This window comes from Malania oleifera, chromosome 8, assembly GCF_029873635.1.
Source record: "Malania oleifera isolate guangnan ecotype guangnan chromosome 8, ASM2987363v1, whole genome shotgun sequence".
Classification (NCBI taxonomy): Eukaryota; Viridiplantae; Streptophyta; class Magnoliopsida; order Santalales; family Ximeniaceae; genus Malania; species Malania oleifera.
The window spans coordinates 13,787,629-13,811,521 of NC_080424.1; the positions used below are offsets into that span (position 1 = coordinate 13,787,629).

Sequence of the window (23,893 nt, forward strand, 5' to 3'; positions counted from 1 at the left end):
AAAAAAGAGTAAATTTTTCAATTCAACGTATGAGAAACAATATGAAGAATGAAGGGCCATTATTTCATCATGTGAAAACAAAAATAAAAAATGAAAAGCAAATGGTATTTTGGGGAGTGCCAAGTAACACCTCTCTGTTCTTGTATCAGCACTTTTCCCTTTAGTGCCATCTCGCATCTTTTGTTTACAACGTTATTCAAGTAATAACACTACCATTTACAAACGAATAACATTTGAAAAAACAAAATGAAATTGATTGGTGTAGGAGACCACCCCATAAATAGGCAAAGGGAATATCACCATTGACCTCTGTAAAACAATGCAAACAAACCCCCCCCCCCCCCCTCCCCAAAAAAATAAAAAAAAACCTTGGGTTCCTTTTTCTTCGCCTTCCCAGAAACAACTGCCGTACATCACCACCAGAGAAACAGGCAAAAACTCAAACAGCATACATAGTTCCCAGGAAGAGACTAGCATGATAGCATCTTCAGTTCAGTTGCAACTGCAGTACACCCAGCTGCTCATGCAAACCAGCTCCGCAAGAGGTATCACTTCGGGCACATGGCAAGCGGAATATTGAACTGCCGATCATCAACTCTTAATTTATAGATCACAAGGCATGCCACAGAACTTTTTCCTAACCTTAATATAGTCAATACTCGACTGGTTCCATGTCGCGTTCATGCTCACCTGTTTCAATAATTGTCAGGCCAATTATTAAATATCACACAGCAATGGAAAGAACATGCAATATCTACCAAAAAAAAATATCAACAAATGAAGTAAAATAAGAAATATGGAACACATTAAGCCAGAGACAATACCACCATTGCATAATGGACTGAGGGGACTATGAGTATTCCAATACTTGGTCTTTTTGAACTTTTTTGCGCCTGCTCGACCACCTGAATTATTTACTGAATTCAATAATGCAAGCTGTTCTCCACTACTATTTTGAACTGAAAAAGGGTCATGCAGTTGGTAATCTGAGGAAGCTTTATTCCCCCTGAACACCCCCCACAAATAATGTTTCCCATGAAATCCTACAAAGAGATAAATTAATATGTACTTTTAACTTGGGAGAGAAGCATTCAACAGACATGGATGTATCAGGGAAGAAAATAGCAGCGAGGACTCTTAAAAAGTGAAATAAGGAGCAAGGTAATCTGAGCTTACTCCAATAGCTCAATGGTAGTTCAGTGGATGTGAAAACCAGAAGTTCTGCATTTTCAACCACAGCTCTCATGGCCAGCTCTTGGCTGATCATGTCATCCACCAGGCGGTCATAGAACCTCTCATCCCTGTATTAAAACATAAATGTTAAGAAAATATCCAAAACTGACAGAAGACATAAAAGATGATATAACATTATTAAAAGCCAATACATTTTGTTTCCTGGAAAGAAATAAAGGGCAATATTGTCATCACTTGGCTGTGATATCTCAAAACTTTTCGGCCACACATCTTTCCTAGGAAGCATTTCCAGGCAAAGCAACGCTGGAAACAAACTGGCCTCTTCAAACACTTTCAGACATGCTTTGTTTGACAAATGTGCTACAAGTCCTTCAACTAAACCAAAGTTTTTGTCAAAAATGTCAAATCCACCCCTGTCACATCAGATGTTCAATTGTCAAATTTTGTAAAGAAATTTTATTTATAAAAAAAAAGGAAAGAGGAAGACAGACAGATAGGCAGACAATAGACAAAAAGAGAATAGGAACTTCAACCTCCAAACAGGATCAATGATTGGTTGTGCATGGACAATAATGTTTTGGTCTGAATTATCAAGTGAATCACCCACAGGCATTTGAGAGGCCTTGAGTTTAAAGGATTCAGCTTTTTCATTAGTGTTACATTGGTTTTCCTGCATCAATGTTCTGTGTGTTCCAAGTTCCTGATCTTTCATTTGATTATCCTCGCAAGAATGGCCTTCATAATTCTTCCCGTTCAACAAAGAATAATCAGCGGTTGACAATGCATATTCACTGAAGTTAACTATTTCACACACTTCACAAGGGCCATCATATCTCTGCTCCTCTGTCTCAGCTATAGAACGACTAATGCCCTTTAACCTCTTCCTCAGCTTTATTTTGGATTGGGCTGCTTGATACGCTTTTTTATTTATCCGTTCGCTCTTCCTTGGTGGGATTGGGGTAGGCTTATCAAGATTCAGTACACAACCCTCACAAACCCAAGCCACATCTTCATTGAAAGTTAATTTCTCTGAGCAATATCTGTGGAAAAATGTCAAATTTTTAATCAACAATCCACTAATGATACCAAACCTAAAGAAGCATTTGGCTGCCAGCAAAATATTACATGCTTTTTTGTTTTGCACAGGGTTTAGAACAAGCATGATTCTAGCATATGATATGGCCTTACTTTAATTGATGGCAAATTAATTATGGGATTTTAAAAAGTTTATCGACTCTGCATTTTCTCTCGTCATGGTTTCTAATGCTCATGATTTGCAGTAATAGTCTGCATAATGGTCATGGTGTAATAGTTGCAGCCATCGCATACATTATGTAATCGGTAACAGACACTGCATCTGTGAATTCATTTTTGCATCACCAAACTTATTAAAAACATGTAGATTCACAAGTTTTGATCCCAAAATTCTGCATGCTAATGCTTCAAATGATTTTTAGTAAATTTTAGTCAACTTAAATATAATATAACATATACTACAAGTATTTTTTGGATGTCATCTTGGTTGCTTTAGATGCTATTGGCAAGAAAAGCATGCAGCTGCTACTTCTCACTACTTCACTGATTATAAGTGAAGTTTAAAGTAAGAAATCATAAATATAAAGAAAAATAAAATGTAGAATGCCATTTTTTTACCTTTTTAATCTTTCATTAAAAATTTTTTAATTTAAAAAATAAAACATAGAATGGTCATAATGTTGATATATTAAACAAGAACAAAATTCCTAGCAATACAACATATTTTATCTCAAAATTAGGTGTAACAAAAACACACAAAAATAAAAGAACATAGAACATGAAAATACGTAATTTTAATGATAGAAAAAGTTGGGTTTATGTGAATACTATTATTAGAAGAACGCATACTAAATGTCGAAGAAAATAAACCCCCCCCCCCCTTTTTAAAAACAAACTTGTTTTAGAAAAAAAAATACTAACTAAATTAAACCAACTTAAAATTGAGTTTCTAGCTTCAATAAGGAAAAGAAGGGACAAAAAAAAAGAGGGGGGGCTCAAAAGCTTGTTGGGGGATCTAGGAACAATAATCACACACAAGCAAATATAAACAATCAAAAATGGAACACCAGATTTAACGTGGTTCGGTCCAATCTGACCTACATCCACAGAGCAAACCAATCTCATCATAAACTGAGAGAAGGATTACAAGGAGGAGCCACTACTCAACTCAACTCTCTCTCACACAACACAATTTCACTCTACTCTCTCACTCTTCCACACTCTATTCTTGCCACACAATTACAAACACACATCTCTTATATATAGTCATGGATGGGGAGGTGGAATTCAAAGAGTAGTTGGCTTAATTTCAATCATGGTGGGCAGGGTTGGTGGAGGTGGCTGCAAGTCTCCACTTACTGCAGCTCAACATTCGACGAAAGCGGCTGGGGTTGGTGTTGCCGACGTCTCCACCTACTACAGCTCAACAATCTCCCACTTGGAGACGGAAACACCATCTCAACCAGTGTATGGTTAAATGATGTGCTCACATCTATCTTCAAACATGAAGACCAACTAAAGTTAAGCACAACTTCAGCTTCTCTGTAATCACCACCTTCGTCAACATGTCTGCTAGATTCCAGCTACCTTGATTTTTTTCAATTGTTAGCATTTCATCCTCTAATAAAAATCTGACGAAGTGATAACGAAGTCTAATGTGTTTGGTTCTGGAATGAAATGCAGAGTTCCTTGTCAGATGCATCGCACTCTGATTGTTGTTGTGCAAAGCATTCCTCTCTTGCTTTATTCCAAGCTCTGTCAACAAACCTTGAAGTTAAATCATCTCTTTGCTAGCTTCTGTCACTGCTACATACTCAACTTCTATAGTGGATAGGGCAACAATCTTTTGTATATGTGACATCCAACTAACAGTTGTTGTGCCAACAGTGAACACATATCCGGTGGTGCTTCTGCGGTGATCAATTCACCAGCAAAATCGACATCTACATACCCTTTAATTTTCAAGTCTCATTTGCCAAAACATAAGCACTTATCAATAGCGCCACTTAGGTACCTCAAGATCCACTTCACTGTTTCCCAGTGAGTCTTCCCTACATTTAATATGAACCTATTGACAGCTCTCACTGCTTGGCCAATGTCTAGTCTGGTACAAACCATGGCGTACATGAAACTTCCAATGGTTGAGGCGTAAGGCACCTTAGCCATGAAGTCCTTCTCTTCATCAGTCTAGAAAGTTTGATCCTTGAAGAGGCAAAAGTGTTCGACCAATGGTGTATTTACTGCTTTAGCGCTGCTCATGTTGAATCTTTGTAAAACACGGCCAATGTACTTGGACTGAGATAGTCGCAACATTCCCTGTTGCTTATATCTAGAGATCCGCATTCCAAGTATTTGCTTCACTAAACCCAAGTCCTTCATGTCAAACTCCTTTGACAATTGCTGCTTCAATTTTCTTATCTCTTCTATATCTGATCCTACGATCAGCATGTCATCGACATATAACAACAGAATGATATACCGAGACTGATACCTCTTGAAGTAGCAATAGTGGTCGACGTTGCACTTTTAAAAATCATTCCTATGTATAAAGCCGTCAAATTTTCGGTACCATTGCCTGGAAGCTTGTTTGAGATCGTACAAACTCTTCTTCAACCTACACACAAGATTCTCTTTACCTTTACTGAGAATCCTTCTGGTTAGTGCATGTAAATCTCCTCGTCTAAATTACCATGAAAAAATGTCGTTTTCACATCCAACTGCTCGAGATGTAGGCCCTCCGAGGCAACAATGCTCAAGACTTATCTGATGGTTGTTAGCTTCGCAACTAGTCCAAAAATGTCAGTGTAATTGATTCCTTCCTTTTGCTCGAAGCCTTTGACTACCAACCGAGCTTTGTATCTCCTAGAGCCATCATGCTTCCTTTTGATCCTGTACACCCATTTGTTGTGAAGAGCATTCTTACTTTTGGGCAACTTAACTAGTTCCCACGTTTTGTTGGAGGTGAGGGACTTCATCTTGTCCTTCATCGCAAGCTCCAACTTGCTCGAATCTCTCGCCTAACATGCTTCATCATAGCATTTGGGCTTTCCTCCGTCTGTAAGAAGTAAATAATCCATATACCTTTTATTTGGTACATGAGGCCGAGACGATCTCCTAAACTCCGGAGCTAGAATAGGAGGTGGTGGTGCAACGATCTACTCCACAAATTCCTTCGCCTGAGGATTCTCGGCATTTTGTTGTCGTGTCCCGACACCTTCTGAGACATCATCCATGTCTACATAGGTTCTTCCATTCAAAACTGGTTCGGTGGGTTTTGTTGTGTGTCTGTCCTTGTACATCACCTTTTCGTTGAAGATCATGTCTCTGCTGCTAATCATCTTCTTGTTTTCATCGTCCCAAATGCGATACCCATACTCATCTTCACCATAGCTTCCGAAGGTGCATTTCCGAGACTTTGGCTCAAGCTTGTTTCTAACATAATCACTAATATGTACATATGCAACACAACCAAAAATTTTCAAATGTAAAAGTCCCACCTCTTTTTCACTCCACACTTCTTCTGGTACACTGTGGTACAATGGTACTGATGGAATCCTGTTAATCAAGTATGCTGATGTGTTGACTGCTTCTGCCCAAAACTACTTTGGTAAGTCTGACTGTATACGCATGCTTCTAACTTTTTCAGTCAACATTTGGTTCATCCGCTCGACTATGCCGTTGTGCTGGGGCGTACCTGACAAAGTTCTTTCCATCCTAATACCATGCTCAAAGCAGAATTTCTTAAACTTGGCGTCCTCATACTTACCACCATTGTCGGTTCTCAACTTCTTGATTTTTAAATCAGTTTCATTTTCAACTATTGCTTTACAAATCTTAAAAACATCAAAAACTTCTGACTTATGTTTCAGAAAGTAACTCATACCTACCGAGAATGGTCGTCAATAAATGTGACGAAGTAATTCCTTCCGCCTATGGATGAGACGGTCGTCAGTCCCCATACATCTGAGTGGACTAGTTCTACTCTCTCCTTCTTTTAGGTACAGTTGTATGTCTGAAAACTGACTCTCTTCTGTTTCCCAAGTATGCAATCCTCACACATGTCAATCTCTACTGACCGTAGACCACTCAATTTTCCCTTTGAATGCATCACCCTAAGTCCCTTCTCGCTCATGTGACCAAGCCGTTGGTGTCAAATGTTGCTATCATCATTTTCTGTAGCAACTAAAATAGACATGCAGACATTGGAGGTCAAATAAAGTTTTCAAGTTTTCTTACCTAATGCAATCGTCAGTGCACCCTTTGATCTTTCATTCATTGCCAATGAATGTTATGGTGTATCCCTCATCTGCCAATTGTCCAACTGAGATCAAATTCTTTCTCAGGTCTGGAATATATCTGCCATCATTCAGCTTCCATACTAACCATTCATCTTGATCTTCACAATTCCCTTGTTGGCTATATTGCAAGGTTGATCATTGCCAAGGTACACTTACCAAAATTACCTAGTGTATACTCCTCCAGACAATCTCTGCTGCAAGTGGCATGAAATTAGGCTCCGGAGTATAAGACCCAAGACTCCTGCTTGCTCTCCAAAGAGCATATCAATGCATCTCCTCTTTTTGAAGAAGAGGCGAGATTTGCTTCTGTCTTCGCCTCATGTCCTTTCCTTGGACCTTTGCACTAGTTTCTGTATTTCCCGGTCTTTTCACAATTCTAGCACTCAATTTTCTTTGTGCCCTAGGAACCTCTGGGATTTCTAAATCCGAACTGCCTAGTCCTAGATTTGCCGCAATTGTTTGATCGCCCATGTCCGCTCCTTTCCCTCAGCTTTCCACGTTCAAAGGCAGAACTTGAAATGGAAGCATTGTTTAGTTGCATCCTGATCTCTTACGTCAAAATCATGCTAATGATCTCGTCATACTTCAGCTTTCATTTTCCTACGAAGCTACTTATCGCTGTAACAATACCTTTCCAACTCCCTGGCAACTGACTAAGAATCAATAAGGCACGAATTTCACTATCAAACGTAATTCCAACCGAGGCGAGTTGATCCGACAGCTAGTTGAAATTATTCAGGTGTCTACTAAAACTTTCACCTACGGACATGTTCATGATAAATAACATTTTCTTTAAGTATACCTTATCAGCGGCTGATGGCTGCTCGTACATGTTGGAGAGCGCATCTATAAGAGTGTTATGTGTGCTTGATAGAAGGCAACAGACTTTGTTAGTGTCATCCTGATAGCTCTGAGAGCTTTTCGATCAAAGCAACTCGCACTCGCCCTCCTTCATGGATTCTAGCTTTGCCTTCAATGGTAAGTGCAACTCCTTACCAAACAAGTAGTCCTCAATCTGCATTTTCTAGAAATCAAAATTGGTGCCATCAAACATCTTGATATTTGAGTTCTTTTCATTCGACATCTCAATTCGCCTATCTAGAGATGAAATCAGCTCAAACGGACAGTACGGTTGAATCCGAAACGGCCGAAAACCTTAGAAATGATTCAAGTCGTTCGAAAAAGGGACTTGAAACGGCTCCAAAAACCTGGTCAAACTAGTCAACTTTCCGTTAAACTAGTCAACACCGCTACTGACGTCATTAATTGGCGCATTACAGACGCCATTAAATGACGTTATTTGCTGACGTGGCTGGTGTCGTGGTAGGGTGGGCCCCCAACTGCTAACGTGGCACGATGGGTCCCATCTGATGTCGTGGCACAGTGGGTCTCACTACTGACATGGCAAGATGGGCCCCACAGCTCACATGGAACAGTGGATCCACTGCTAACGTGAAAGCTGATTGGCCCACTAACACGCACGCTGACGTCACACTGACGTCAACCTTCTTCAACCTTCAACTCGTCCTGAACTCGCCGGTGCGTGGGGGCACATGAGGTTACTCGCCGGCCACCGAGAGGCGCGTGAAGGCACATGGCAGTGACGAAGGACAACAAAGAGGAGGAGCCACTGCTCAACTCTCTCTCACACACAACATAATTTCACTCTGCTCTCTCACTCTTCCACACTCTGTTCTTGTTACAATTACACACACACACACACACATCTACATATAGTCATGGATGGAGAGGTGGAATTCAAAGGGTAGTTGGCTTAATTTCAACCATGGTGGGCAGGGTTGGTGGAGGTGGTTGCAGGTCTCCACTTACTACAGCTCAACATTCAACAAAAGCAGCTAGGGTTGGTGCTGCCGACGTCTCCACCTATTGCAGCTCAACAAAGCCTATTGTAGTCATCCACAACAAGTTAATGTAAAGGCCTTACAGCTCATAACGCTCTGCAACTGCATTGCAATACCGTAATAGGCCATTCCATATCATTGAGGATTGTACTACCGTTACCATCATGAAACACGGGATTTTCGAGATATCAGCCTATAACAGTCTTAGAAGCCACCAACACTATTACGTAACAGTGGTAACAGCCATTAAGCAGTAATTTGAAAACTATGGAAATGCCTCCTTAAGAACTCTACTCCAAAGAATAAATTTTAACACACAAATGTCAAGGAACAAGATGATTCGTTTTTCTGTGGCACCCAAAAAACAAACATTTGTAAAATTAAATATAAGCAACGCAACTAACCGGTGTTGAGAAGTAACCTGACACTTCTCACAGTGCACCAAAGCATTTGAGTAACCTTCATCACCACACGTCTGACAAACTGTCACCTGAAACAATTAAGGGTATAAGTGGAGTGCCAAATGACAATAAGGGCATGGTTTTTAAATTGTTTTTTAAATGCTGAAAAATGTGCATGTTCAGTAGATTTTATATTTAGTTTGTTTGACAATGCACACCAAACACATCAAAAAGGGTCCAAAATATTACAATTTAAGGGACTTGGGTGGACACCAAAGACCAAATTTCAATTGATCAAATGAAATAAATATTTTCAAAGCTAAATTTTCAGCTTCATCAAAAGCAACTATGTCAGCATCAATAACCTCGTAAACCCCAAAGTGAAATTGCAACTTTTAATTGCTCATAGTATCAAGAAGGTTGGCATAAGCATGATAGGAGATGCGACTGGTGTGAATGTGATGCAAACAAAAAAAAATTACAATCTTACAAGAATATAGTCACATAAGAAATAATAAATAAATATGACAAACCAAGCCATCTTGGCCAATCACATGACATAGCTAGACACCCAATAATGATGTAAAACATACATACTCCAATATCCCACAGTACAAGTCCACTACAAACCATTTTGTTTAAAGATAATGTCTAGTCAAGCCATAAATGGTTGAAGCTACAAATCAATCTTCAATGAAAATCCAAAACCCATAGCCTCATGTGAGCTCTCAACAATATGGTAATTTGCGCTAGCCCAATCCTCATAGGATTTGCCCTAACACCAATAGAGAATAAAAGAAAACTTAGAACATTAACACATGGACAAACAAGACATTCCTTCAATTTGATACAAAGTTATTTGTCATGTCCCAAAAACAAGATTTGTCCAACTAGATCAAACAAGCCTACAAATGATCTAGCCAAAAATGTCCCACCAGCCAGATATGAGGCAAAAGTGTGATTTTGTTAACACCCAATTTTATCTAGATCAATCAACTAAAAAAGTGTAATTCTCAATTAATTGAGTGAATAGTGGGCAAACAGTGAACTCAAAACAATTAAATAAGGATTCCTTAGGAAAAGCCTTCAATGAGCATAGCTCCTATTTGGGCTAGTTTAAGATTTCAATTTTGTGTTTTAGGATTTACCATTTTATTGGAATAGGAGGGTATTCTTCATCCAAGGAGTTTTTTTTCTTATTTAGAATAAGGTTGTGTCCACAATTCAAGGTACATACACATTCTAGCAATATGAGGCGTCATTGAGTTTTGATAATGGGAAATACACACATAGTAATATGGTATATGTGCAAGCAATGGTTTTAGATAACAGCAACGATCGGAGTAACAATAACTATCGTGGTGTAGCAGTCATAGCTATCACAGATGTTACGTAACAAGTACCTCTAAGATATCACCACCTCAGTCTCAAAAGTCATCATTGTGAAATGTTCATAACAGTTGTTATGCACTAATTTCTAAAACTGGTACTGCAACCCTCCCACCCCCCACCCCCCCCCCCCCCCACCAATATCATAGGAAAACAAAGAAGTCAAACTATTTTCACTAAATCATTATCCTACTCAAAAAATAAAACTACAATATAATTTAAATGATGGTTACCATCCCATGAACAAGCATAATGCCTTGAACAAGCTTGTCTTGTGGCATTCTCCCCCATTTAAATGATCAACATCCTCATTGAATTTAATACTAAGGACTCTTCAAAATACAGAATGCTAGCTCTCTCTCTCTCTCTCTCTCTACTTTAACACTTCATACTGGCCCTGAGCAAGACATGCCACCTTAATGCACTATCTAATTAGAGTGAATTAAACTCTTACTGATTTGACCACACCCGACTCTCTTAGTTAGAAAGAAAGGAGTAGTTTACCTTACTGCTTGTACACCTTCCTCATTTGATATGGATAGAATTTTCACAGGTTGTGTGTCTTTCGTTAACATCTAACTAATTTCTTCATCTTTGAGACCCTTTCACTTCACTAAGAACTTGTGTTGCATCTTCTTTGACAATGTGAACTCTTTATTTGCAAGGATATCTTCAACTTATCGTTTGTTAGGTTGCGATGCCTTCAATGGCACTCTTAATTGACTGACTTTGGGTTGGATCTTATGCATAGCTTTAAAGGAAAACATGAAACACAAGATGCACCTTCATCGAAGCTAAAGGATCAACCTTGTAAGTTGTAAAAGGTCTTCCCGACTTTGGCCAAGACTTCTAGCGACTTTATTTGTTCTAGATGAAGCTTAACATGCACCACTTCACCCACACTGAAGTGCAATAGTCTACTCCTTATCTACCACTTCTTCATCTTCTTCAAAGCTTCCTCCCAATGGGCTTAGGTGATCTCTGCGTTCTGTCTCTATTCTTGGATGTAAAATTACATGCTAAATATTTTCTCTATACAACTCATCCACTATGCTAGGTAACAAAGATTGCTGGCCTATTACAAGCTCAAAAAGATTCTTGTCAATTAAGCTCTTTTGGGCATTGAAATAGAACTAAGCCAAATCGAATAGTTGCACCCAATTCTTCTAAGATGGGAATGACACAAGCACTCCACCAATAATCCATTCCCTATCCATCCATATGTATATGATGATAGCTAAAAGAGATGTCAAGTTTTGAATCGAGAATTCTGAAAAACTATGTTCAGCTTGTGAATTTTGTGTCCTTGTCATTGACAATATCTTAGGAAACACCCTAATAGTTTACAATACGTTTCTCCTCTACCAAGCAGTACTTCAACGCTAGTATGAAAGTACCGTACTTTGAAAATCTATCTATTTCCAATTTACCATAAGTATGGACCTTGTGAATTTGACTTGGGCGAGTTGGTGCTGAAGTCAAGTGAGACACTTTTACAGTCTAGTTAATACTTGAAGAGGCTCCAACAACCCTGTAATCTTCTTCCACTTGACCTTGTCTTGTTGGCAAGTAAGACTAGTCCAAATATACTCAAGGACAATAATACCACTGTTTCAACAATGCCAAAGTCTAATGCCATCTTGCATGGACTGCCCACATGGTGTAATGGCACTCTCGCAATAATGTCTTCCTTAGGTCACCAGCTCGAGGCACAAAAAGCTAGTTACCATGTGTCAATAACAATCTGTTCTCTAGCCAAAACTAATACGCGTTGCCTTCTTCTACCAACTTTAAGAAGTTTTGAGCAACTAGATCTTTAACAAGTTTATCCTTAATGTGCTCCAAAATTGTCATGGTAACCTTACTAACCATTAAGTGTGTTACTTGTAAGATCGCAAGCTCAGCCTTCTTGCTCAATGCATCTATGACTTAATTCATCCACCCCCTTTATGCTTGAAAGAAAAATCAAACTCCACTAAAAATTCTTGCCAATGGGCCTATTTAGGGGATAACTTAGGTCATGTAAAAAAATGACTAATCAATTGATTTTCCTATTTTCACCATGAATCTAGACCCAAGTACGTATGCCACCACACACTTAGACAATTAATGACACGCTAGCATTTCCTTCTCTTGAGTTGTGCACTTCCGGTCATTTTCACTAAACTTATGGCTCTCATATGTAGCAAGATGCACATCCTATAACAAAACTCAAACCCAAGGCATAGTTTGATGCATTTGAACCTTAAAGAGTTTTATGTGTCAACAAAAGCAAGTACTACATTTCGCATCATAGCCTCCTTCAAATTTTCAAAGGCTCCTTGTCATTTAGTTCCACCTATGACTTTTCATTAGCACTTCGGTTGACGAGGCAATCCTTATAAAAAATCCCTCCACGAACTTGCAATAGCAATTAGGGAGTCCAAGAAAGGAAAGCAGCTCTTTGATTGTTATTGGATCTTCCAATCTTTAAATGCTCTCACCTTTCCCATATCCATCCAGATATGACCTTGTTCAACCACATGACCAACGAATTTGATACTCTTATGAGCGAAAGAGCACATCTCTTTCTTCACATGTAGGTTGTTCTCCTTCAACCTGTCAAACACTTTCCATAGATTCTTTTCATGCTCTCTAAAGTGGAACTACTAACAACAATGTCATCCAAGTATACCATGACAAACTTGTTGAGATCGTCATGAAACGCTTGGTTCATCAATGTGTAGAAAGCCGATGGTGAATTCATCAACTTGAGGGCATCACTACAAATTCATATGCCCCATATTGTGTCATACAAGTAGGTTTTGACTATCACCATCTACTACCCTCACCTAATAGCAGCCTAACCGCAAGTCAAGGTTGGTGAAATACTAAGCATAACATAGCTGATAATACTGATCAATAATAAGTGCAATCGAATACTTTGTTCATGTTCACTTTGTTAAGCGCATGGTAGTCCACACACATCTGCATACCCACATCATGCTTCTTCTAAAACAACATTCGTGCTCCAAAGAATACTTTCGTAGGACATATAAACCTGCTCATAATAACTAATCAAGTCCTCAACTCTGTTAACTTTGGAGGTGCCATCTAGTATGGACTTTTAGCTAGGCATCACTCTTGGTAACAACTCAGCCTCAAGCTCAGCACCTCGTCAAAGGCATGGTTTTAAATAGCAATAACAATCTGCATAGTGATCAGGATTGTGATGTAACAATCAACATTGTTGCAAACATTAAGTATTGGGTAATGGACCACATCCGTGAATTCATTTTTGGCATTAGCAAACCTCTTAAAAACATATAGATTCACATGTTTTGATCCCAAAACCCTATACTGATGGTTTGAATGATTTTTAGTACATTTTAATCACTATAAATATAAAATATACTACAAGTATTGAACGTATACCCTTAATTTAAAATGGAATTTCTATAGGATGATTGTAAGACTAGCAATGCTATATAGATCAAAATGTTGAGCAACTAAGAAACAACATATCCAAAAAGTAAAGTTTCCAAGATAAGAATGCAAAGGTGAAAAAGTGATATAACGCTAAAGGACAAATTAAGGAATGAACATATTTGTTGTTAGGCATAATTTTTGTGCAAGATAAGTGAGGGATAGCTCAGATAGTTTGGACATCTGCAACATAGGCCAAATAGTGGGCCAATGAGGAGTGAGCTAGTTACTGTGATGGGCAACAAAAGGTGGAGGGTTAAACCTAAAATTGCACATGATTGTTTAAATTAGCCAAAAAAGATTCACATAGTCAAACCCTCCTACAGACACTTAAGGTTGGGTTTGTTGTTGTTGTTGTTGTAGTCCAAGTAATGGATGTCATCTTGGTTGCTTTAGTTGTTATATGCAAGAAATAGCATGCATTTACTACATTTTACTACTTTGTTGATAATAAAAGAGAAATTCAAACTAAGAAATCATAAATATAAAAATTATACATAGAAAGTAAAGAATGCCATCTTTTGCACTGTGTCTTAAATGGAATTGTTGTTATCAAAAATAAAATATATAATTTTCACATGATAAATAAGAAAAAAAAAAATGCACACAATAGGGCGTACTTTTGTCTCCAAACTAGGTGTAGCAAAAACAGATTAATAAAATAAAATAAAATTGAAAGAACTTAGAATATAAACATATATATTTAATAAGAACAAGTTGGATTTTTTAATAGTAGTAGTTAGTAAAGAAATGAATACTAAATGTCAAGAAAATTAAACCCAAAATTGTTTTTTTTATAAAAATCACTAACTAAATAAAACAACTTAAAATTTAGTTTCTAAGTGAGGAAATGCCAAAAAAATAAGGGACTCAAAAACCTATTTTACTCATTCACGCTCATCCTAGGCACTATAACAGCCCATAAAGGCTAATAACAGCTTTTACAATATCACAACAACTCGTACGGCCATTACAATATCATAACAGATCATAACGGCTACTACGGTTGTGAATCAGCATATCTAAGAGATATTGCCCCATAACAGTATTGGAAACCACCAATACTGTCATGTAATATCCGTAATGGTCATTATGCACTAATATTTAAAACTATTGCCACAAAAGCAACTTTGTGTGATAGCTTATCCAGCATAATGACTTCTTACTCTACAAAATAGATCCTCTTTTGTCCTATGTCTTCATCTACCATCAACAACGCCAGATATGTCTCCTAAATGTTGAAAAGATTAAAATTGAAAAACAACACATTTAGATATTTAGACACCAAACAATTAAATAATTACAATTTTAGATTCTAAGACTAGTTCAAGTTCAATTTAGATTTGATTCATAAAATCATATTTGAATTCAATATTTAGCACTTAACACTTAATTTTACTAAACGTCCCTTAGTCTCCCACTCTCCCTTAAAAATTCCATTCTAAGTATACTTGCAAATCATTCATTGGAACGGCTGTGAAATTCTCATGTGTTGCCCACTATCTAAACATCGCAATTACTTCGTTGGTTACTTCCAAAGTAAAGTTATAGAGTTAAATAACTTTTATGCATCTTGACTCTTGAATCCTTCTCCAAGTTTAAGATTAGTCTTTGCACTTCCCCTTATAAGAAAGTTATGGGTAGCTTTCTTATCCACCATAGCACGAGCATTCTTCCCTTTGATCTACAGATTCACAAACATTAACCCTTTCGCTTGGATAATTTTTTATTATTTCGTCTGCCTCTCCTATGTGTAAAGTAATTGCATTGCATCCATCCTCAATGTTTCCATCTCATCATCATCATATCCTTGTGTCTCATTTGCAAAGGAAGCTGGTAAGACATTAAGCAATAAAAGGACAATCAACAACTCAACAAGCGCCTTGAAGTAAGAAGCACACCAACTTATCCTAACCATTGGATGTAAAGAAATAGCAAAATTATGAAGCTTTTTTTTTTTAAGTTGATACCTTGGAGTAGGCTCCTCTACGTTTGGATTTGCCCCTATTGAAAGGCTTTCCACTATTTACACCCAACATGCCACTCTTGTTGGATGTGGTGGAACTTTCTCAAACAATCAAGCATTCCGCAATAGCCTGTGTAGTAGTCAAGTCTTGAATTTTGTCGATGAAGTTTCAGCCCTTACTCACAAATTCGGTCCTTCAAGGAGGTAGAACAACTTGCCTTTCTCTAACATGTCCCAAATATCCAACATCAAAGTACAGAATTAATTCACATACTCCTTCACTGTACCAATGTGCTTAAGATCCTGTAGTTTGTGCTAAGTATTATACAACATTTTCATGAAAGAATTGATCCTTAGAATTCTTTATTCAAGTCTTCCCAACAATTAATTACACATTTTTCATTCCAGATCTCATCATACATAGTACAATACCATAACTTACCATCTCCACTAAAGTATACTATCGCCCTGGATGCTTTCACCTCCTCCGAGTTAGTCCTCACTGCACAAAAGTACTACTTCATATCAAATAAAAAGTTCTCCAACTCCTTGGCATCACAGGCCTATATGCTATGTGCTCTCACCCTTGTTTCTTCCATACTCTATTCCTACAAAATAGGAATTCCCAATAGCACAAACAATTATGTTTTTAGCAATAAACTCAACCATCAATATGTTTTGCCATTGTTGGTAGTCTCACCTAGCACCTCTAGTGCATCAATTCTCTTGGTCTTAGTGTGGTATGGTTCTCTTACCAATGCTCCCTGGCAGACCCAAGTTGGAGCGTTACAAAATGGTATCAGAGCAATTACCCAGCCAGAAGTGTGATGAGATTCACATCGCCTGGGTTTGGAAATGTAGGTTCGCAACCAAGACGTTGCGTTCTGTGAGTGGGGGAGAATGTGATACCCCGTGAAAGAAAGGCTTAAAAAGGATAAGATTTACTACCCATATCAACAAGGTGCACCTTTCTTTTCAGGAGCCTTCCCATAAGAACTCCACGGTTAAGCATGCTTAGCTTGGAGTAATCTTAAGATAGGTGACCTTTTGAAAAGTTTTCTCAGGAATTGTGTGAATGAGGACGAAACACACTGAAAAGGACACGTGTTGGTCTGTGGGATGAGTCATTAGTCCGATAAGGTCCCCCCCTGTTGTCTGGTCCAGGTGGAGGAGGAGAGACTCAGTGCTCCCTAGCAGACCCAGGTTGGGGGCGTTACATAAATAACATATGTATATGTATTCATCATTTGCAAATCATGTACCACAAATCCCTTTTCTCCTTTCAAGATGGATCCTAGGGATGAGGACATAGAGGCTAAAGGAAAAAATGATGCAGAGACTTCCAGTGAGGAGGACTTGGACATCTCCATGATGTTGAGGGGTATAGCCCGACAGGTCAGGGCAGAAATGAGGAAGAATCCGAGAAAGCAGAAGTATCCACCTGTAGGTCAGGGCTGCAACATCAAGGAGTTCATGAGAATGAACCCTCCGGCCTTCGTAGGAGGACCTAATCCAATGGCTATAGAGAATGGGCTACAGGAGATAGAGGAGATCATGGTTGTACTCGACTGCACGGACGAGCAAAAGTTCCATTATGCCGCTTTTAAGATTACTAGAGATACAAAACGCTGGTGGCTTTCTGTGAAGCTACTAGAGGAGCAGAGGCTGGTAAAGATTGAAGAGTTTACTAACCTGACCCAAGGGAATATGACCATTGGGGAGTATGCAGCGAAATTTGTGGAGCTATCTCGTTTCGCACCGTTCTTGATCCCGAACGAGCCAAGAAAGGCCAGAAAATTTGAAAAAGGCCTAAAACACAGAATTTACAAGCTGGTGATGGGATTCTAGGTCCAGAATTTCTCAGACTTGGTTGATAAGGCTTCAGTGCTGAAGAAGAGCATCCAGAGCATCACAAAGCCTACAGAGCAGAAGAAGAGGTCTGCACCATCCAGTTTTTAGGCTGAGGTCAGTCAGGGATCGAAGAAGAAAGAGAAGAACACAGTGGGTCCGAGGCAGGAGACAAGGGATCTGGGTTATTCTGGTTACAGGGTAATCAGTCTTACTCCGTATGCTAGAAATATAACAAGAGGCATAGGGATGAATGTTGGTTTGGAACTCCTAATTGTTTCAGGTGCGGTAAACCGGGGCATATCAAAAAGAATTGTCAAGAATCGTTGCCTGCAGTACCTGTACCGAACCAGGATCGAGAGAAACAACAAGTACCACTAGGAAGGGGTGGTCCAGCACGAGTGTACTCATTGCTTCAAGCTGATGTAGATACTGCTAGAGGCGCAGGTACGAGATTATATATTTAAGATAATGATGATTTAATTTAATTAGGGATGATTAAGAAGTTTATATGATGATCTTAATGTTTATGATGATGTTATTTAATTGTGGAAAATGTACGAATTCATTTGATAGATATTGGGATATGTGAGATGTATTGAGTTATGAATTTCTAAAATGAGGAAATGAATGGTTGATAAAAATTTCCAGGACGAAATTTTCTGAAGGAGGGGAAAATGTAAAGATCCGGAAAAAAATTAATATTATTATTAACTCATTAATTATAATTATTAAATTGAATTAATGAAATAAATAATAGGATGAATATATAAGTATAAATATATATATATATAGGATAAAGTAATGTGGGTATTTATATATATATATGTATATATATATGTATAATATTACTATAATGTTATAATATTTAAAGTAAGATAATAAAGTAATAATATAATATAATTAAATATAAGTGGAATGCATTAAATGCAATCCATGACATTTGAAATTAAGGTTATTATAATATATATATGTGTGTGTGTGTGTGTGTAAGTTTATGATATTATATATATAGGTTAAAGTAGATATAATATTATTATAGTGGTTAGTATTACTATTGCATGAAATCTTCAATTTCAAAATTGAATCTTCACTCTTGCCAGAAGCCTCAAGCCCTCTCTCTCTCTCCAACTCTCCTCCACGGCCACATCTCTCTCTCTCTAAAATTTCTCGGCGAATATTCAGCCGATCGGGAAACGGAAGATACCGTTAGATTCCTATCTTCATCACCGACATTTCTACAGGAGTGGATTTGTCATGAGAGCAACATAGGCATCACTCCTGGGTAAGGTAAACCCTCACTTTTTACTCAATTTCTCCTTAGATCTTCATCTAAATCGACGATCAGGCACCACCACGAGGTCCTAGTCTCGATCATCGTCATTTTGGTCAAAGTAAATTTTCAATTTGGGTTTCCTAAGCACCACTCCAAAGCGAGGGTGAGATTTAGGGAATTAAGTAAATTAGTTATATTTAAGAGTTTAATTATCTCAGAAACGAAATCATCTAAGGTTTACATAGGCCCATAAATTCCAAATAAATAATTAAACTCTTAAATATAACTAATTTACTTAATTCCCTAAATCTCACCCTCGCTTTGGAGTGGTGCCTAGGAAACCCAAATTGAAAATTTACTCTAACCAAAATGACGATGATCGAGACTAGAACCCCGTGGTGGTACCCGATCGTCGATTTAGATGAAGATCTAAGGAGAAATTGAGTAAAAAGTGAGGATTTACCTTACCCCAAGAGTGGTGCCTACGTTGCTCCCATGACAAATCCACTCCGATAGAAATGTTGGTGACGGAGATAGGAATCTAACAGTACCTTCCATTTCCCAATCGGCCAAATATTTGCCGAGAAATTTTAGAGAGAGACAGGTGGCCGAGGAGGAGAGTTGGAGAGAGAGAGGGCGTGAGGCTTTTGGCAAGAGTGAAGATTCAATTTTGAAATTGAAGATTGCATGCAATAGTAATACTAACCACTAACCACTATAATAATATTATATCTACTTTAACCTATATATATAATATCATAAACTTACACACACACACATATATATATATATTATAATAACCTTAATTTCAAATGTCATGGAATGCATTTAATGCATTCCACTTATATTTAATTATATTATATTATTACTTTATTATCTTACTTTAACCATTATAACATTATATTAATATTATACATATACACACACACACACATATATATATATAGATACCCACATTACTTTATCCTATATATATATATGTATACTTATATATTCATCCTATTATTTATTTAATTAATTCAATTTAATAATTATAATTAATTAGTTAATAATAATATTGTTTTTTTTTTTACCCAGGTCTTTACATCTTCACCGACCTCAAGTATGTCTCCTATAGTCCCCGATCCCCCTGCTCCCTCCTCACAGTATCCTTCTCAAACTCGTCGAGCTCCTGATCAACTTTCTTTAACTTGTTCTAATGAACACCCTATCTCCAAGTATCTTTCTTATCAAGATATTTCCTCAAGTTATCAAGCCTTTTTGGGACAGGTTGATACTATTATCATACCTTGCTCAGTTCATGAGGCCCTCCAAGACCCCAATTGGGTTGCCGCCATGCGTATTGAGATGGAAGCTCTACATCAGCAACATACTTGGGATCTTGTTCCCCTTCCTTCAGGTGCACGCACAGTGGGCTGTAAGTGGGTGTTCACAGTTAAGCACCTTGCAGATGGTACTGTCAAGTATAAAGCCCGCTTGGTGGCTAAGTGTTTTACGCATATTCCAGATCAGGATTTTCATGCTACATTTGCTCCTGTGGCGAAGCTCACTTCTGTTGGCCTCCTGATATCTTTGGCGGCTTCTTTCACTTGGCCTTTATACCAGCTTGATGTCAAGAATGCCTTCTTGAATGGTGATCTTATTGATACTATTTACATGGATTCCCCCTCCCGAGTTTTCTACTCAGGGGGGGTGTTCTGGCAAAGTGTGTAAATTGCACAAGTCCTTATATGGGTTTAAGCAATCACCTCATGCATAATTTAAAAGATCCAGTGATGTGGTTCTCTCTATGGGATTTATTCAGTGTCAGTCGGACCACACTTGCTTTATTAGGCGTCTCTTCCATGGTTATTGCACTATTATCTCTGTAAATGTGGATGACATTATTGTTACAGGTAATGACTTGTCTGGAATTGCTCAGATTAGAAAGGACTTGGGATACACCTTTGACATAAGGATTTGGGACCTCTTAAGTATTTCTTCGGCATTGAGATAGCACATTACTGCAAGAGCATTTCCCTCTCTCAGCGGAAATATGCCCTCGATCTCCTTATGGACACTGGTATGTTGGGATGTCGGTCTGCTTCTACGCCCCTGGATCCGAATATCTCTCTTTCTGCAGAGTCTGGTGATCTACTGACAGACCCTTCGGTGTATCAGAGACCTGTTGATCGCCTCATCTACTTGACCAACACTCGACCTAATTTGGCCTATGCAGTGAGCCTAGTAAGTCAGTTTATGCATTCTCGCTGGACTTCACATCTTGATGCTGTCTATTACACCTTACGGTATGTGAAGACCTCACCTGGACTGGGATTGTTCCATTCATCTGCAATACAACCAGGTCTTTCCGTGTTTACTGATGCTGACTATGCTTGGTCCAAGACTGACAGACGATCTACCTTAGGTATTTGTACTTTCAAGGGTGATCATCTTCTTTCTTGGAAGAGTAAAAAGCAGGTTGTGGTTTCACATTCTTCTGCTAAGGTTGAGTATTGGGCTATGGCACAAGGTACATGTGAGATCCTATGGCTACGCTCTCCCCTATCTGAGATTGGTTTTCCTGTGACAGACTCTTTTTTGTTGCTTTGTGACAACAAGTCTGCTATATCTCTCTCTTTTGATTCAGTTTTGCATGAGAGGACCAAGCATATTGAGGTGGACATTCACTTCATTGGGGAAAAAGTTCGTTCTGGGATTATCTCTCCCCACTTTATCTCCTCCAAATGCCAGGTTGTTGATGTCTTCACCAAGTCTGTTGGCCCAGGTTTATTACAGACTGCTATCTCCAGGCTTCGATTTGTCAACATCTTCGTTCCAACTTGAGGAGGAGTATTGAACATAGTGTATAGTTTTAGTCCCACATCGAAATGTTAGGATTACCTCACTCTCTTGTATAGCTATACATATACATCTCCAAGTTCAAGTGAAATTCACTTCCTCTTGTAAAGTTCTCTCTCTTTTACTTTCTTCTATAACTCTAAATTAAATTAATACAAGTAAACAGTAAAAACATTTTTAAAAGGCTTTTATAGTTTTTAAAATTTAAAAAAAATATATGAATATTTTTATTTAATTATATTTTAAATTCACATAATCAATTAATTTTAATTTTACTATTAATAAAAATTTATAAAATGAATGAATTAATTCACAAAAAGTTCATTCTGGATATTAAACTATTCAGGCAACAAGTTACAAAAACATCTTAAAACCATAAAATATGATTTTCAATTTTCTTTTTAAAAAAATAACTGAAAACCAACAATAAAAACAGAAACTAACAACGTAAACAAAAGCATTTTTATAATCCTATTATTTACTACACAAAAAAACAAAAAATGATACCAAAGACCCTTAACTTTTTAAACTTTTATTCAGCAAGCAAACATAGCAAAATAATGATGGCATGAGATCTCCATTCTTTATAACAGAACCATGAAGGTGAGAATTCACAACCGACCCTTGAAAGCTTACCTTAGAACCAACGCTTACCATTTAGGATAACTGCCAAAGTTTAATCAGCAGCCAATATTAAGGAAAATAGAAAAATTCGAAAGAGAAACTTACCATTGCTGCAGAAAACTCAGAGGCTCACGACCAAATCCATGAAAGAAGGAGAAGTTGTCGAGAAAAATACAATCACAAGTTGGGGAATTAGAGATAAAGAAAAGACAACTGGCGGAATGGGCGAAGTCATTTGGGGGCGGAATAGGCGAAGACATTAGGGTTTCCAGGAAGAAATAGTAACCAACATTAGAAAACCCCCATTGGAGAACAACGTTATCAGAGATCCCCAAGCACAGAACAAGGAATGAGGCAAAACTGCAGAAACCCTAATAAATATAGTAGCCACCGTCAGAAAAAAAACCCAGTGGCTATCCAAAAACCCTAAAGCTCTCTCTCGGAAAAGTGAGAACTTGGGGACCTGGGCAAGGAGAAACGCACAGGGCGCGTACTTTCAAAAGCGTGGGGATGTCTAGCAACGAGAAGGCAGGCTACACGTGGGTACAATGAGAATTCTCAATTGAGGCGAGCAGGAGTGCGTACGTGATTAATGATACTGTCAAATAGGGGAAACAGAAAAATGGAAAGCCACCCACGCAACCTTTGAATTTAAATTTTAAATAAATTCTAATTTCAATTTAAAATCTTTTCGAGATCTACGCTTGCAAATAAATAACTTTTAATTCAAATTTAAAGTAGTGACTACCTCTAAGATATAGCCAAAAAAAAAAAAATTTACCCCTAAGAATTTTACAAAATATCTTTAGGCATTTTCCAATTAGACAGTCAAATCATTAATCAAAACGTTCATTAATAAAATGCAGTTTGGTCTTGTAACGACACATTTATTGATATAAACAAATAATTTTTAGACTTATCTTTTAGACTCATTTATTATAGGGGTCAATTTGAAACAAGGTTGAGCTTAACTCGTTTATGCTCATTAGGGGTGGGCATGGTTCGGTTACCCCCAAACCGATAACCAAGCCAAATTTTTTATTCACTAAAATTTGCGAATCGAAATCGAACTATTTCGAATGATTAATCAAATTTCAGTTAACCGAATTTTATACCAATATCTGATAATTAATAGAACCGAACTATTAGATCTGAGACGAATAACGATGGTGGCGAGTGGGCAACGAGTCGACGACAGCAACGGATGCTGCTGTTAGAATATATGTGTGCAATGTCCACCTCTTATGAGTTGATTGGCACACTTACCTAACGTATGGTTCAGATGAGGTCGAAGTGGTGGACCGCAATGGTACTTTCAATGGTAACCCGATTAAAAAATATATTTGTATAATAAATAAATAAAAAGATATTTTTGAGGAGATATTTTGAAAGGATATATTTATTTTGAGATATTTATATCTAAATATTTTGGAGAAGATATTTATTTTAATTACTTAAAGGCTAAGTTAGGTTTTTCTTTATAAACTCTCATTCTCTCTCTCTCTCTCTCTCTCTCTCTCTCTCTCTCTCTCTCTCTCTCTCTATATCTCTCTTCTCTCTCAGATTTCCAGGTCGTGTGTTGCTGGAATCGACAATCTGACATTGCTACATGGATTAGGAAAGGAATCTTCACAGCTTTTATGGATCAAGATTTCATTTTGAAGATTTCCAAGTTTTTCCCAAAAATTGAGGTA

General features: G+C 37.8%; 1 protein-coding gene across 1 annotated transcript; it reads right to left on the minus strand.

The window, feature by feature from the left end:
• Nucleotides 1-22,760, minus strand: LOC131161758 (uncharacterized). The gene is made up of 7 exons (XM_058117714.1): nucleotides 22,305-22,760; nucleotides 8,794-8,879; nucleotides 1,728-2,234; nucleotides 1,386-1,607; nucleotides 1,177-1,301; nucleotides 825-1,043; nucleotides 1-690 (listed from the first exon to the last, which is right to left on the minus strand). Exons 1-7 carry the CDS (start codon nucleotides 22,305-22,307, stop codon nucleotides 653-655), a joined length of 1,200 nt encoding a protein of 399 aa, XP_057973697.1. The 5' UTR covers nucleotides 22,308-22,760; the 3' UTR covers nucleotides 1-652.
• Between the last annotated feature and the right edge of the window lie 1,133 nt (nucleotides 22,761-23,893).